The 12,828-nt window shown below is 51.3% G+C and overlaps 1 protein-coding gene across 4 annotated transcripts in view; it reads right to left on the reverse strand.

The window, feature by feature from the left end:
- Nucleotides 1–720: 720 nt before the first annotated feature.
- Nucleotides 721–12,828, reverse strand: part of SH2D3C (SH2 domain containing 3C) — a 30,614-nt gene continuing 18,506 nt past the window's right edge. For all 4 annotated transcript variants that reach the window (XM_077145731.1, XM_077145726.1, XM_077145735.1 and 1 more), the window contains 9 exons: nt 10,747–10,875; nt 9,119–9,573; nt 7,292–7,416; nt 5,509–6,044; nt 4,452–4,567; nt 3,727–3,898; nt 2,892–3,003; nt 2,332–2,538; nt 721–1,330 (listed from right to left, as the gene is read on the reverse strand). In XM_077145731.1, coding sequence (XP_077001846.1) covers nt 1,155–1,330; nt 2,332–2,538; nt 2,892–3,003; nt 3,727–3,898; nt 4,452–4,567; nt 5,509–6,044; nt 7,292–7,416; nt 9,119–9,573; nt 10,747–10,875 — 2,028 coding nt within the window. In that variant the 3' untranslated portion in view covers nt 721–1,154. The remainder of the gene's footprint in view (nt 1,331–2,331; nt 2,539–2,891; nt 3,004–3,726; nt 3,899–4,451; nt 4,568–5,508; nt 6,045–7,291; nt 7,417–9,118; nt 9,574–10,746; nt 10,876–12,828) is intronic.

The following is a 12,828-nucleotide window of genomic DNA, read 5'->3' on the forward strand; positions in this document are numbered from 1 at the left end:
CATGTTAAAACACTGAATGAAGCTGCATCTGAGCTATAGGTTTTTGTTTTGTTTTGTTTTGTTTTGTTTTGATTTTACTATTATTACTTTTATTTTTTTCTCTATATTAACATTCTATATCCTTTTCGGTTATGTTGCTAGTTCTTCTAAACCAATGCAAATGTACTAAGAAATGATGATCATGCATCTATGTGATGATGTTAAGAATTAATGATTGCATGTGTAGAATGGTATGATCTCTAAATGTTGGGTTAATTTCTTTTTTTCCATTAATTAAAAAAAAAAAAAAAGAGAAGGGATAATTGGAGATGAAGGGATACAGACTGTACAACGGGACTGGATATAAAAACTCAGAAATGGACAGAACAATACTACCCAATTGTAATGCAATTATGTTAAAACACTGAATGAAGCTCATGTGAGGTATAGGTTTTTTGTTTTTGTTTTTTTTGTTTTTTTTTCTTTCTATTATTGTTTTAATTCTTATTCTGTTATCTTTTTATTTCTTTTTCTAAATCGATGCAAATGTACTAAGAAATGATGAATATGCAACTATGTGATGTTATTAAGAATTACTGATTGTACATGTAGATTGGAATGATTTCTAATTGTTTTGTTAATTCTTTTTTTAATTAATAAAAAAAAAATAATAACACCTAAAAAAAAAAAAAAAAAAAAAAGTGTTTCCTTCTACCCCAAGACCCCCTAAAAGGCAGAAGAAAGAGTCATAAAATTTTATTATATGAAAGAAAGAACATAGCTTCTGTACATCTATTTACAGAACAGATGGGCTTATTTACAGCAAGATGGAGGCCTTGGTGGCGGTGAGGGGGAGACGGCTGGAGAAGAGTGAGGAGGCGTGAGGAGCCTCCCATGCCTGGAGAACGGGGAACCTTAGCAGGAAGGGGAGAAGCAGAAGCTGGTGCAAAGAACAGGGGTTCCGGTTCTTTCCGAAGGGAGCCTCAGTGAGCATGTGGCAGGTGAAATGGAGCCCACAGGCCATGCAGGACCCTGGAGGTGCAAGGGAGATCCTGGAGTTGAACCTAGAACATTCTCAGGCTGATCACAGTGTCCCTGGGGTGCTCTGGGGAAAGGTCTGTGCCCCTCTGCCCCCGATGCTGCCCGCAGCTACAGAGGGGGAATCTCCCCGCAGGTCACAGCTCACTGGCGCGGATGGCAGGTTCCAGTTTGTGGGACAGAGCAGTGAGGACCTTGTCAAATGTCTCATAGCGCCGGGCCTGGCTGCTGCTGGCACCCTGGCTGCCCCAGAGGAGGCGCATCTGGAACTCGGTGCTGAATACCTCCAGGAGCTCCGGCCGGGCCTGGAACCCTGTGGGGTCAGGGCACAGAGGTCAGGGAACCAGCGTCAGGTTGGGGAGGCTGAAAATCCCACCTTGAGCCACCACATCCCTCATGGCCCCACCCTGATCCCAGAAGGCTTGCTGAATGAATGAACACATCCATGCAGTTTAGTGCCCAGGCTTTGGCCTACTATTTACAACATATAATTTAAAAATGACTAGAAAATAAAATATGATGTTAGTTTTTTGAGATCTTGCCTGATTTTTCTTTTCTTTTTCATATTTTTCTATGCGTTCCAGTTTTTTTTCTGAGAAACACAAATGCATTTTGTCAGCAAATGTATTTCTTTTCTTCTTTTTTTTTCTCTTTTTGAAAAAAGGAAAGGATGGGAAGGACATATACCAGAATGTTCTCAACATTTACCTCTGAATAATTAAGATTATGGGTGATTTGTTTACTTTGTTTTTGCTCAATTATAATTTCAAATTTGATTACAGTGAAATTTTATGACTTAAATAATGCCTTAAACAATAAAAAATATATTATCTGAAGCTACGTTGGCTCTTTCTGATCTTTTCATGGGGAGAGTAGTTTTACCTTTTGACTAGACTGTGAGCTCCCTGAAGGCAGGGGAGATCTGTCTCAGCCCCAAGCCCCAGCCAGAGTGCTTTGCAGACAACCTTGTAAGGTAGCCTTGTTAGGAGGCCCACTTCACCGATGAGAAAACTGAGGTTCAGAGAAGCTAAAACACACAGCTAAGGTGCCCTTTGAATCATTTCTGTGTCCCTTCACCTCCACCCTTTGCTTGCATTAAAAACCTCTCATTGAACCGATGAATAAGTGATGAGAAAGGATAAGAAAAAGAGATGAGAGACAGGGCAGGAAAGAGAGGAATGGGGAAATGTGGGTGGATACTCAAAGAACAGGGGAGTAGCAAGTCAGGCGGAGAGAGGTCCAGGCCTGCAGAGCCAGTGACTGTCTTTCCTTGCCCCCTTCCTCCCCATTGCGAGCTGCTGCCCTGTCACTCACCCTGCAGCTTGACCTCAGCATTCGTGTGGTACAGGCCTCCATGGTGTGCCACCGTGCGGGCGGCCTCCAGGTGGGCCAGCACCACCTCCACGCCGTGCTCTGTGCTGCCCCAGGGCTCAGGGCCCTCAGCTGGCGCCGAGTCACACTCCAGCAGGGTGATGAGCGGCAGCACATGAGGAAACGTGGTGTTGCTCAGTGGTGGACCTTCTGCAGAGGGGGAGAATAACAGGTGCTTAAAGGCCTTTGAAAGTCCTGGAAACTGAGGCGCAAGAGGGGAAGGGACCTGCCTGAGAGAGCCCCCAGGGCTTGTGACTAATGGGACAAACCCATCCCTACAGATTCCCTCAGGTGAAAACAGATTCCCTAGCTGCTCACTGCAGCCTTGGCGCAGCCCTGAGAGCTCAGCCTAGGCCGGGACTCTTATAGTGGGAAATGAGTTCAGGGAGATTAGTTTTATACAGATCTCAGGCAAACCCTCATCCCAGTTACTGGAAGAGTCTTTGCTGTCCCAGAGAGTGCTGGAAACTGTCCAAGATCACACAGCAAAGCGGGGGAGGTACCTTTGCCCTCGTTGAGGCTCTTGAGAAATGGCTTGAGCTTTTTCTCATACAGGATGGCACCCTCTGTGTGTCGCTGCCGCAGGGTCACCCATGTCTGCTCCAGCCGGGCAATCTGGGGAGACCAGATCATGAGCAGCCAGCCAGGGGACGGGCCTGCAGGGGCCACTGCCACAGGCAACCCTCTGAGTGGAAACCCAGCAAGTGGTCACCATTTATGCATAGTGCTGGCCGCTTTTCACACGTCTCTGGTAAAAGCCTTGCAACAACCCATTTAAAGATAGAGGAATCAATGCTCAGAAAACAAGTGGCAGAGCTGGGAGTTGAACTCAGTGCACTGCTCTGGGACCCTGCTGGTACTATTCATTAGATAGAGGACAGACAGTTTGGTCTGTGTAAGTCTCCGGTTCTGAAATTAGACAGACTTGGTTTGAATCTTAACTCTTTCTGCTTCTGACTTTGTGACAGGAGGCAATTACTGCTCTGTCTCAATTTCTCGGTTTGTAAAATAGGGACAATGAAGACATCTACCTCATATGATTGCTTGGAGGAATAAGGGCTTGTAAATTGCTTAGTGTAGCAGCCGGCACTAAATGACAGTCATTTTATTTTTATTCTTTAAATCCATATAATGCTCCTTACTCATCCTACAAGGTGGGGCTGGGGGAACGGGTCTAGAGAAGGAAGAGCTGTCCTCTCTGAACAGCTCAGCAGTTGGAGAAGTTCTCCCTGTTACCCTTTCATCAATGCGGCCTAGAAAATCATCAAGTTCTTTCCGATTCGATATCCATCCTGAAGGAAAGTTACTCGAAACAGTCTACCGCGGGCCCCTCAGTACCTGGGCCATGTCCAGGGCGCCCATGACCGCGGCGAAGCTGAACATGTTGCCCATGGTCCCGCGCAGCTCGGCCGCCAGCTGGATGGTCTTATGCAGGAGCGCCGCCCGCTCCTCGGCGGAGCCCGTGCAGCCCAGGATGTCCACCGCCAGCATAATGGACATGGTGTGGAACCTGTCGGAGCGGCCGGGTCAGGCGGGGAGGCAGGGAACGGGCAGGGGTCCTGCCTCTGCTGGCCGAGGGAACCGACGCGCGGAGGGCAGAGCCAAAGCGAGAGGCGGTGAGGGATTCCCAGGACTAGGGGGCGTGGCGTGGCGCAAGGGCTTATGATTGGTCGATACGAGTCAGGGGCGGGTCCAGAGCCCCCCTCTTCCCGAGAGCCCGACCGAGAAGCTTGTGGTTGATGGGTGGAAATCAGCAGGCGGAGCCGTTATAAGAATGAACGAAGAGCCTCTCCGACTAGGGGGCGGGGTCAAGGCTGGTGGGCTGTGATTGGTTAAGGGGGTGCAAAAGGTGAATCAAGAGTAAAAGGCTTCATCTTTAGGAAACCAGGGTAGCGTAGAGCTGGCTATTGAGAAGTTGCGATTGGTCAGTGGGTTTGGGGGGCGTGGCTAAAACCCCTGGGAGCCAGGCTGAGACTATGATTGGCCAACAGGCCGCAGCAAAAGGCGTGAGGTAGCCCCGAGAGTTCCAGGCGGTTCTCCGTGTGCTGACGGGCTTGTCTTACCTTTCCAGCAGGTCGAGTCGTAGTTGCCGGCCATGGGGAAGGGTGAGCAGCTCCATGCCCCAGTGGACACCCATCAGGGTCTGCATCTCCTTGGTAACTCCCAGTATCCTAGCAACCTGCAAGGACGCCCAGAGGGCTGATTAATTTCCTGTCAGGGTTGGCTTAAGCCATCTGGGAGTCAGAGAGCTTTATCCAGGAGGGCAGCCTGGCTGGGGGGCCGGGTTTGAATCCCAGCTCCACCCCTCTGACATGGAGCAAGTGATTTTACTTCTCTGAGTGAGGCTCAGTTTCCCTATCAGTGAAATGGAGGATAAAAAGAAGGGCTTTTTGACTCACTGTGAAAATGTCTAGAGGTAACTTGCATATTAAATATTCGATTGAGGTCAGATTCCTGAGTGCAAATCTGAGGCTCAGGGAGGGAAAGAGCCCAGGGTTCCTCCCTTCCCACCCAGCACTCCTCATGGAGCAACATCTCTGCCTCCTTTTCTTGCTTCCCTGGCTCTGAGACCAATGCAACCCAGTCATCAGTGCCCCCACGGTGCAAAGGGAGAAGATGAGGTACAGAGATCCTTGAATAATTTAAGACCTGTACAAAGCAAAGGCCCAGTAATTGACAGTTTATGGCCAAGGTAATGATTTTTGCTCATTTTTCCACTAGGGGGCATGGGGCAGAGAGTTAGGGCCTTTTCTATTTCCTGGACCAGCCCTCCTGTCTTTCACCAGGTTCACTCTGGGATACAAGGGCCCCAAAGGACCCGGGGGAGTCAGGCATTACTGGGTTTCAGGACTGCCTAGTTCCAGTGCCAAAGTGACATCTGGAGGAAGCAAGAATATCTTGTTTTATTTTTCGCTTTACAAAAAAGAAAACAGAAATTCAGAGAGTTCAAAGGAGCAGCCCAGAGTCACATAGCAGGTGAAGGACAGCCATGAAACTAGAATCCAACCCCACTCTCTAAACTTGGGGAATCTGGGGGCCAGCCTCTCACCACCCTGACCCTTATCCTAAGGCCAGAGGACCGGAGGTGCTGCCTCTGCCCCAGTGTGCATCAGCACCTACCAGGCAGTCAACCTTGGTGACATGTTGGGCCAGTGTCCTAGCATCCACCTCTGCCAGCAGCTCTTTGACCTTGCGCAGGAGCCCCACCTCCAGCGGTCGATTGTCTTTGGGGATCAGCAGTGACTGAAAGGTGGCTGGATTGAAGGAAGAGGTGGCTTCCACAATGGGGACAGTGAAGGTCCTGCCCCAGTCACCCTCAGTGGCCCCATTTTCTGACAGTTCCTTTAGCCTCTCCCCATAGCTTTTGGCCTGCCGGCTGGAGGCCTCAACTGCTGCCCACTCACGGCTGCTGCGGATGGGAGGCTGGAGCTGGCAGTAATGACCAGAGTCCGGATCACTGTAGCTGCTGAGCGACGGTGATGGGGAAGCCTTGCAGAGGCTATGGGAGGGGCTGGCGTGAGAACCCTTGTCCAATTCCCCAGGGGGCTTTGGGGTACTTCCAGGGCACAGTTGGGGCTCACTGGAGCGGTGGGTGACAGGAGAGGCAGGCAGTGCTGTGGCAGAGGGGGCTCCGGGGATGGTGTGGACACGAGTTACTGCAGAGAGATAGAGGGAGAGGACAGGTTACCATGGTTCGTCACCCAAGATGTTCCCCCCACCCCCTTCCCAAATGACAGTCTATACCTTACAGAGGTGATGCTCCCACCTCCTCACCCTGGGTAGAGGCCAGGCCCATCAGATCCTGGCACACAGACCAGCCTTTGGTGATATTCTGAAATAACCTGGACCCCAGAGTTCACATGCCTCCTGTCTAAGGTTAGTACAGCCCTGGGGAACCACCAAACTACTTGGAGGGGCTTCCAGTGATTCAGGAAAACTAACCACTTGCTGAAGTTCCTTGTGCCACGTGGAATTATTCTTTTCAATGAATTGATAATACTGATTTACTGAGTACACACTGTGTACCAGGAGCTGGCAACATGCTAGAGATACATTGGTCAACAACAGTAAAACTGTCATGAAAAACCAGAAGTGACATTTACTGAGCTCTTATTGCCTGAAAGTTACTGCATTTGATCATCTCAACATCCCCATGAAGTAAGTAACTTTTTTATGAACACCATTCTACAGATGAGAAAATCGAGCTCAGAAAGGTAAACAGACCTGTCCAAGCCAGCAAGTGATGGTGCTGGGATTTAAAACCAGGCAAAAGTTTCCTCCTGAGGCTCTCTCTCTCTCATGACACTTTGCCTACCATGTGGACAATATGATTGGTTGAAAACAATTTTTTTTCCAGAAATAAATAAGTGGCATGTTTCTACAATAGAAATTTTCTTGGTATTTTAAAAAAGCCTGACTAGGCTCATTTGAGCTGGCCATTTGAAACCAGGGATGTACTATTTTACCCCATCCAAGCCAAGTCAGGGTCCAGCACACAGCCCTACTCACAGTAGGAGCTTGGTCAATGAGGCTAAGTATTGTTGCATGAGTGCACTTCACAGCACTGGAGCCCAGGTTCAGCAATGATGCATGAGGCCCCTATCAGATTTTGTTGCATTCTAGAGAATGCACAGGAAACCTACTCATGCACAATGTCTAGTACCCAAAAGGGTCCCTGGTAGTAGAACTACTGATGTTAACAACAGTTCCAACTAGCAGACTTTAGTGGAAATTCTTGTAGGACATTGCTCTCAGGAAAGGCTGTGTCACAAGAGAGGCAGAAACAAATAATTACACACTGATTAACAGAAGTCACCAAAGACAGACAGACAGACAGGAAACACAAGCGCACACAGAGTCGGTCGAACCACACCTTCATCCCTACCCCCTCCCTGGGCCATACCAGTGCTGTAGGCAGGGGAGCTGGGGCTCTCGGAGATGGGGGACATCGGCGAATGCAGGTCTGGGATCTGGTCCATGCTGAGGGCACAGTTGCGGATGGACTCCCGGGGGTGGGGCAGCGATGCACTGTGGAGCAGACACCTTTGTGAGCAGGGGGTCCTGAGGCCACTCCTCAGCCAACCCCTGGGGCTCCCATCTCTGCCCCTACCCTAGATCCCTTGAACTTCAGAGCCAGAAAGGGCTTGGGGATTGTCGAGCTCAAACTCCCATTTGACAGGTTAAAAATAAAATAAAAACTGAGGCCCAAAGGAGGAAGAACTTGACACTTTCACCAGAAGCACAGCTCAGACACAGGCCTTTGACTCCCCAGCAGGGCTATCACCTGCACAGCAGTCTCTGCTCTCACGCCCCTGGTTTCTGTGCAGTACCCACCGCCCCCACCCCAACATTACCCTGATCTCTTTCTCCACCCCTACCCAAGATTCCTCTTCCACAAAACTGAGACCAGCCCAAGAGGACCAGACCTGAGAAAGCCTGACTGAGCTCAGGCTTCCCAGGCTCTTCTATGTCCCTCCTGCCCCCAAAAGGAGAAGGGCAGGGAAAGAGGGTACAGGCCAGAACACCCTCCAGCCCACGTGGAACCTTTGAGCAAATTAGTAAATGGCACCTGCCCCTGGGCAGACATGGTTCCTCAATAGTGGCCATAGCATGGTGAGCAGAGGATAGGCTAGACTTCAGTTCCCATCTGCCCCCCTGGGCCAGGGGCCCTTATGCTGGCCACAACCTCTGCAACTGTTCCCTTCCTTAGGAACCTTACCCCAACTTGGAGTACTGTCTAGGGAGAGGGACCAGCAGGGAGGGTGGGGAGCAGCAAGGAGGTACCAGGCTGGCACATCATGCTCAGGATGCCTCAGACACACCTGGCTTGTGGCTCCTGGCATCATCATGACCACTGGTTTTAAACCATGTCCAAGTGGCCGCTACCTGCAGATTACCAATCCACTGAGTCCTTGGCTGGCAGCATCCAGCCCAGGTCCATGGAGATGGGGCCATGAAAAGCTATCCATGTGCTCATGCCACAGGTCACCAGGCCTCTTTTTGCAAATAGTCAAGGAGGCCAGAGCAATTTGGGGCAGAGACTGAAGTCTGTGGATCTGGGTTTGAACCTTGATCCCACCACTCTAGCAGGTGGCTTCCCCTCTCTAAGCCTGTTTCTTCATCTATAAAGTAGGGATTTGGACAGGACCCACCTCCCAGAGGGGAGGAAGTAGACAAGATTGTGTGTGGAGAGTGTTCAGCACAGGACCAGGCACACAGTAGGGCCACAGGAACTTTTCCTAGCTGTGGGTTTTCAGGGGCTCTGGCATAGAGGCAACCACACATCCTTAAAATGTTGCTGAGAACATTCCATTTTCTCTGGTTTCTAAGCTGTAAAGCCTTCTGCTTTGATGCCCACCCTGCCTGCATGGCTGATGTGGGGAGGGGCTAACTGGGCCATATCCCCTCCCCAGGACAGGACAGCATCCAGGATGCCACTGAGGTCTGCTTGCGTGAGGACCGTTTTGGGTAGGAACCTGGAGGGCCCAAGGGCACACAGCCAGCCAGTGGCAGAGCTAGGACTGTGACCTGGGCCTCTCCCTGCAAACCCTGCATTCCTTCTGGACTTGCACCCAATTCTACCCAATCTTCCTTCCGGCGACTCCAGGAGGCTTAGTTCACCCCAGTTCAGTGTGAACTGGGCCTCCCCTTGCTTGCCAACACTCTCAACACTGATACCCTCATTTGACAAACAAAAGGAAATGAAGCCTAGTTTGGGGTCCTGGCTTACCTGGTATGGCAGCCATCGCTGCGGGTGACCTTGTCGGCGGTGAGCCCATCAGTCATAGTGACGCTGCGCCGCTTAATGTGGCTGCCCTTGGGGCCTGAGGGACTGGCAGGGCTGGCAGCTTTGCCACTGCCCTGGCCCAGGCCGTAGGTGGCCTCGAGGTAGCGCAGCGGGAAGGTGCGGTTGACAGGGCAGTAGATGATGGCGCCACTCTGCTCGGACACAGCCTTGCGGCTGCCCACATGGTAACGCACAAGGGCGGGCACGTGGTCAAAGCTCTCCTGCTCAAACAGGTACTGGATGTGGGTATAGCTCTCGCCTGCCTTCACCACCACCTTGTTGATCTTGAAGTGTAAGGCCTGGTTGCGCCAGCGGCATGTAAGCACGTAGTCACCAAGGCTGGTGAGTGAGTCCCGAATGAGGAAGTCACCATTACGCTGTACCAGGGACTCTGAGACCTGCGAGAGGCACCATCAGGCTGAGTAGGGGGAGCAGGGAAGGGCCAGGAACCCAGGGTCTGGGGGACACAGTGATAGGATTGGGGGGTACTGAGGCTAGGTCCAGGGTACAGTGGACACAGCAGAGACATCTGAAGCTTGGTGGTGGCCACAAAGGCCCAGGTTCACAGGGGGCACCTCACTTTGAGGCCAGGTTCTGGGGCACAGAGGTTCAGGAATGAGAGGACATTAACACTCTGGAATGGAAGTCACAGAGACTGGGGTCTAAGGGTGTCTGGGGGTCACCATGGTCAAAGACTCAGACCCAAGACCCATTCCTTCTCAGGACTCCTGTTGCGCAGAGTGAACTCCAAACTCTCATTTCTCCAAACCCCCAGTATGCCAGATATCTCTGGGCCTTTGCACCCCCAAGCTGTTCTCTCTGCCTGGAGTACCCATCCCTCCTCACCCACCTGGTGAACTCCTATCCATCTCTCAAAGCCCTCCGTCCACTGCCCCAAGTCCCTCCAGGAGACCAAGGTGCTCTCTCCTCAGAAGTCCCTCCTCAGGGCTCACCCACATTCATGCTGGGTACTCCATTCTCATATTTCTTACACTGAGCTCTGACTCCCTGCGTGTCTGCCCCTAACTCAAAGGAAGTGACCACGCCTTTTATCCCTGCACCCTGGTACCCAGCCTGGCACATAATTGGAACATGACAAACATTTATGAAAGTGGAAACAGGTGATTCATCAGCCCAAATCTGTGCCTTGTGAAGTCACTTCATCCCAGAAACCCAACCTTGCCAAATTGGAGGAGCCCAAGGACTGATACTAACCACACACACAGAGGCTGCTGTATAGACCAATAACAACAATAATAACAAAAACTGACATTTATTGAGCTACTGCATGTCAGACATGATGTTTATATACATTATTAAATTTAATTCTCACAACAACCCTTCGAGATAGATACTATTATCAGATGAGAAAACTGAGACTCAGAAGTGGAGCAACTTGCTCAAATTCATGCCGTCAGTAAATGGTAGAGCTAGACCCCATTCTACTCGACTCTGACTGAATCCACTAAGCAATAGGCCAGAGCCTCTCTGATGGCCAGGGCCAGGGCTGGGGCTAGCTGAAGCAGTGGGTAGAAGGGTCTGGGGCCAGGGCCAGCTTGATGCTTGCTCACCTCACGGGGGATGCGGCCGTGGTACCAGGCATGGCTGCGGAGATCTGTGCTGCTGAGTTTGAGCTCCTCCTCCAGCTCCTTGTGCAGTTTCTCTGGGGATGAATCCAAGATGTACTTCTCCTTGGAGAACTGGGCAAGAAACAGCAAGAGTTGGCATCCAATCAAAAGTTTCCTTCTTTCTTCTATCTTGACTTCCCCACCCACCCACTCAGATGAACTCCTTAAATCCTGGGACTCTGGGAACACTGAGGCACAAGTGCCAGAAGAGCCTTCACCCATGGGAGCTTGCTGGGATCCTGCACCCCTGGGTTCCTATCCCCACAGTGGTAAAGAAATCTCAAGTAACTCCACCAAAGAGAACACACCACCTATGCAGTCCCATAATATGTGCCAGAGATAAATGAAGCAATAAATAAACCCAGGCCCTGCCCTCAAGGAAGTCCCCAGTCTAAGAGGGGGGCAGAAGTGATGTTAACAATGAGCAGACTATGATCAGCACCACAGTGCTGGACAGCGGCAGAGAGGGCCAGGTAGCTTTAGAAGGTTGCTTCTAAGTCAAGTTGAAGTGTGGGTGGGGGATGGCCAGGGAAGGTGTCATGGAGGACTTGTCAACAATGAAACACTCACTAGGTGCCAGGGACACATAGGAAACAAAGTGGTCTTGAATATGGGGGGTGGGGAGAGACTTTTAAAGGTGGATCTGGGGGGCAAGGTAGCAGGTACCCCAGGCAAAGTCAGAGGCCCCAAAGATGGCTCATTCTGGGCTGCCCCCCATTATGGATGACCCCAGGACAGACAGACAGAGCTGACCAGAAGGCAGACAGATGGGGAGGCACTAAAGGGCCTGGTTTTAGCCCAGGTAACAATCTTTCCCGGACTTTCAGCTTCCCCAAGACCAAGAGTCCCCTGGTCCACTCCATGTGGCCTTGGACCTTTCAGAGTTCAAATTCTAATTCTGCAGTTCCATTCTTCACCCTTCTCCTCCCACACTGCCTTGTATTACCCCAATCTACACTGCTCCTCAGGCATCATGGTTCCCAGCTTTAAAAAGATCTAGAATCTCTGACTCCATTCATTCAATATTTACTACCATTTACTTGGGACTAGATCCTGTGCGAGGGACCAGATCCTCAAGGACAAGTGTCCCCTGCCCTGGAAGAACCCATGTGCAGGGGCTGGACAGACATTAACAAGCAATTCCAGGTTTGTAGTGTTCAAAGATGCAAAGAGAGTTCCGAGAACAGATAAGAGACACCCCCCCATACACACACACACACACCCCTCAACAGGGGCAGGGGCAGGGGGGGGGTTCCACTGAGTTCTGAAGAGCGACTGGATGAATCAAGCAAATGCCTCAGGGTGGGGAGGATAAGCAGGCAGGGGGACAGGGAAACGCTTGTGGGAAAAGAATGGCAAAGTCAGGGCCCTGTGGGCAAAGCCAAGGACTGGGCCAGGGGAGGGAAGAAAAGGTGAGAGGATTCAGAGGCTGGGTGGGGGCGGGGGGGGGGGGGGAGCTGGGGCAGGTGTGGCAAGGCTATGAGGCTGCCTTGGGGAGCTGGAATTTACCCAGAGGGCCTCAGTGAAGCCACAGAAGGTTATTTTAAGTGTTGGTGCAGGGTTCGATCTGTTGTGGAGAGTGGCCTAGTGTTTTGCAGGTAATGGAAGGGTAGAGCATGAGGACAGGGAATGGGGGGAGGGGTATTTAGATGGAGGTTGATGGGATGGGAGGACGAGGGAGGAGGACCCCAAGAGGACTCCCAGGCTGAGATTCTGGCAGGACAATGGGACACTCTCCAAGGTGGGAAAGGCTGGGGCAGGAGTGGCTTGGCAGTGGGCCCATGGACATTTGGGACCTGCAGCGCTCTGGGGACAGGTGAAGGGTGGGGACAGGTGCTCAGGGAAAGGCAGGGCCTGGGGTTGGGGACTCGGCACATCCTCAGCCCATGGTAGAAACTGATACCGTAGAGGACATGGAGGTCCAGGGCTGAGCTGAGATTGGGGCCTTCTCAGATATCCATACTTCTTGTATTTTGGGAGTCCTTGGCCTCCCAACCCTCTCACCCTGAAGTGCTCACCCAATCC

This window comes from Tamandua tetradactyla, chromosome 2 (assembly GCF_023851605.1).
Source record: "Tamandua tetradactyla isolate mTamTet1 chromosome 2, mTamTet1.pri, whole genome shotgun sequence".
Classification (NCBI taxonomy): domain Eukaryota; kingdom Metazoa; phylum Chordata; class Mammalia; order Pilosa; family Myrmecophagidae; genus Tamandua; species Tamandua tetradactyla.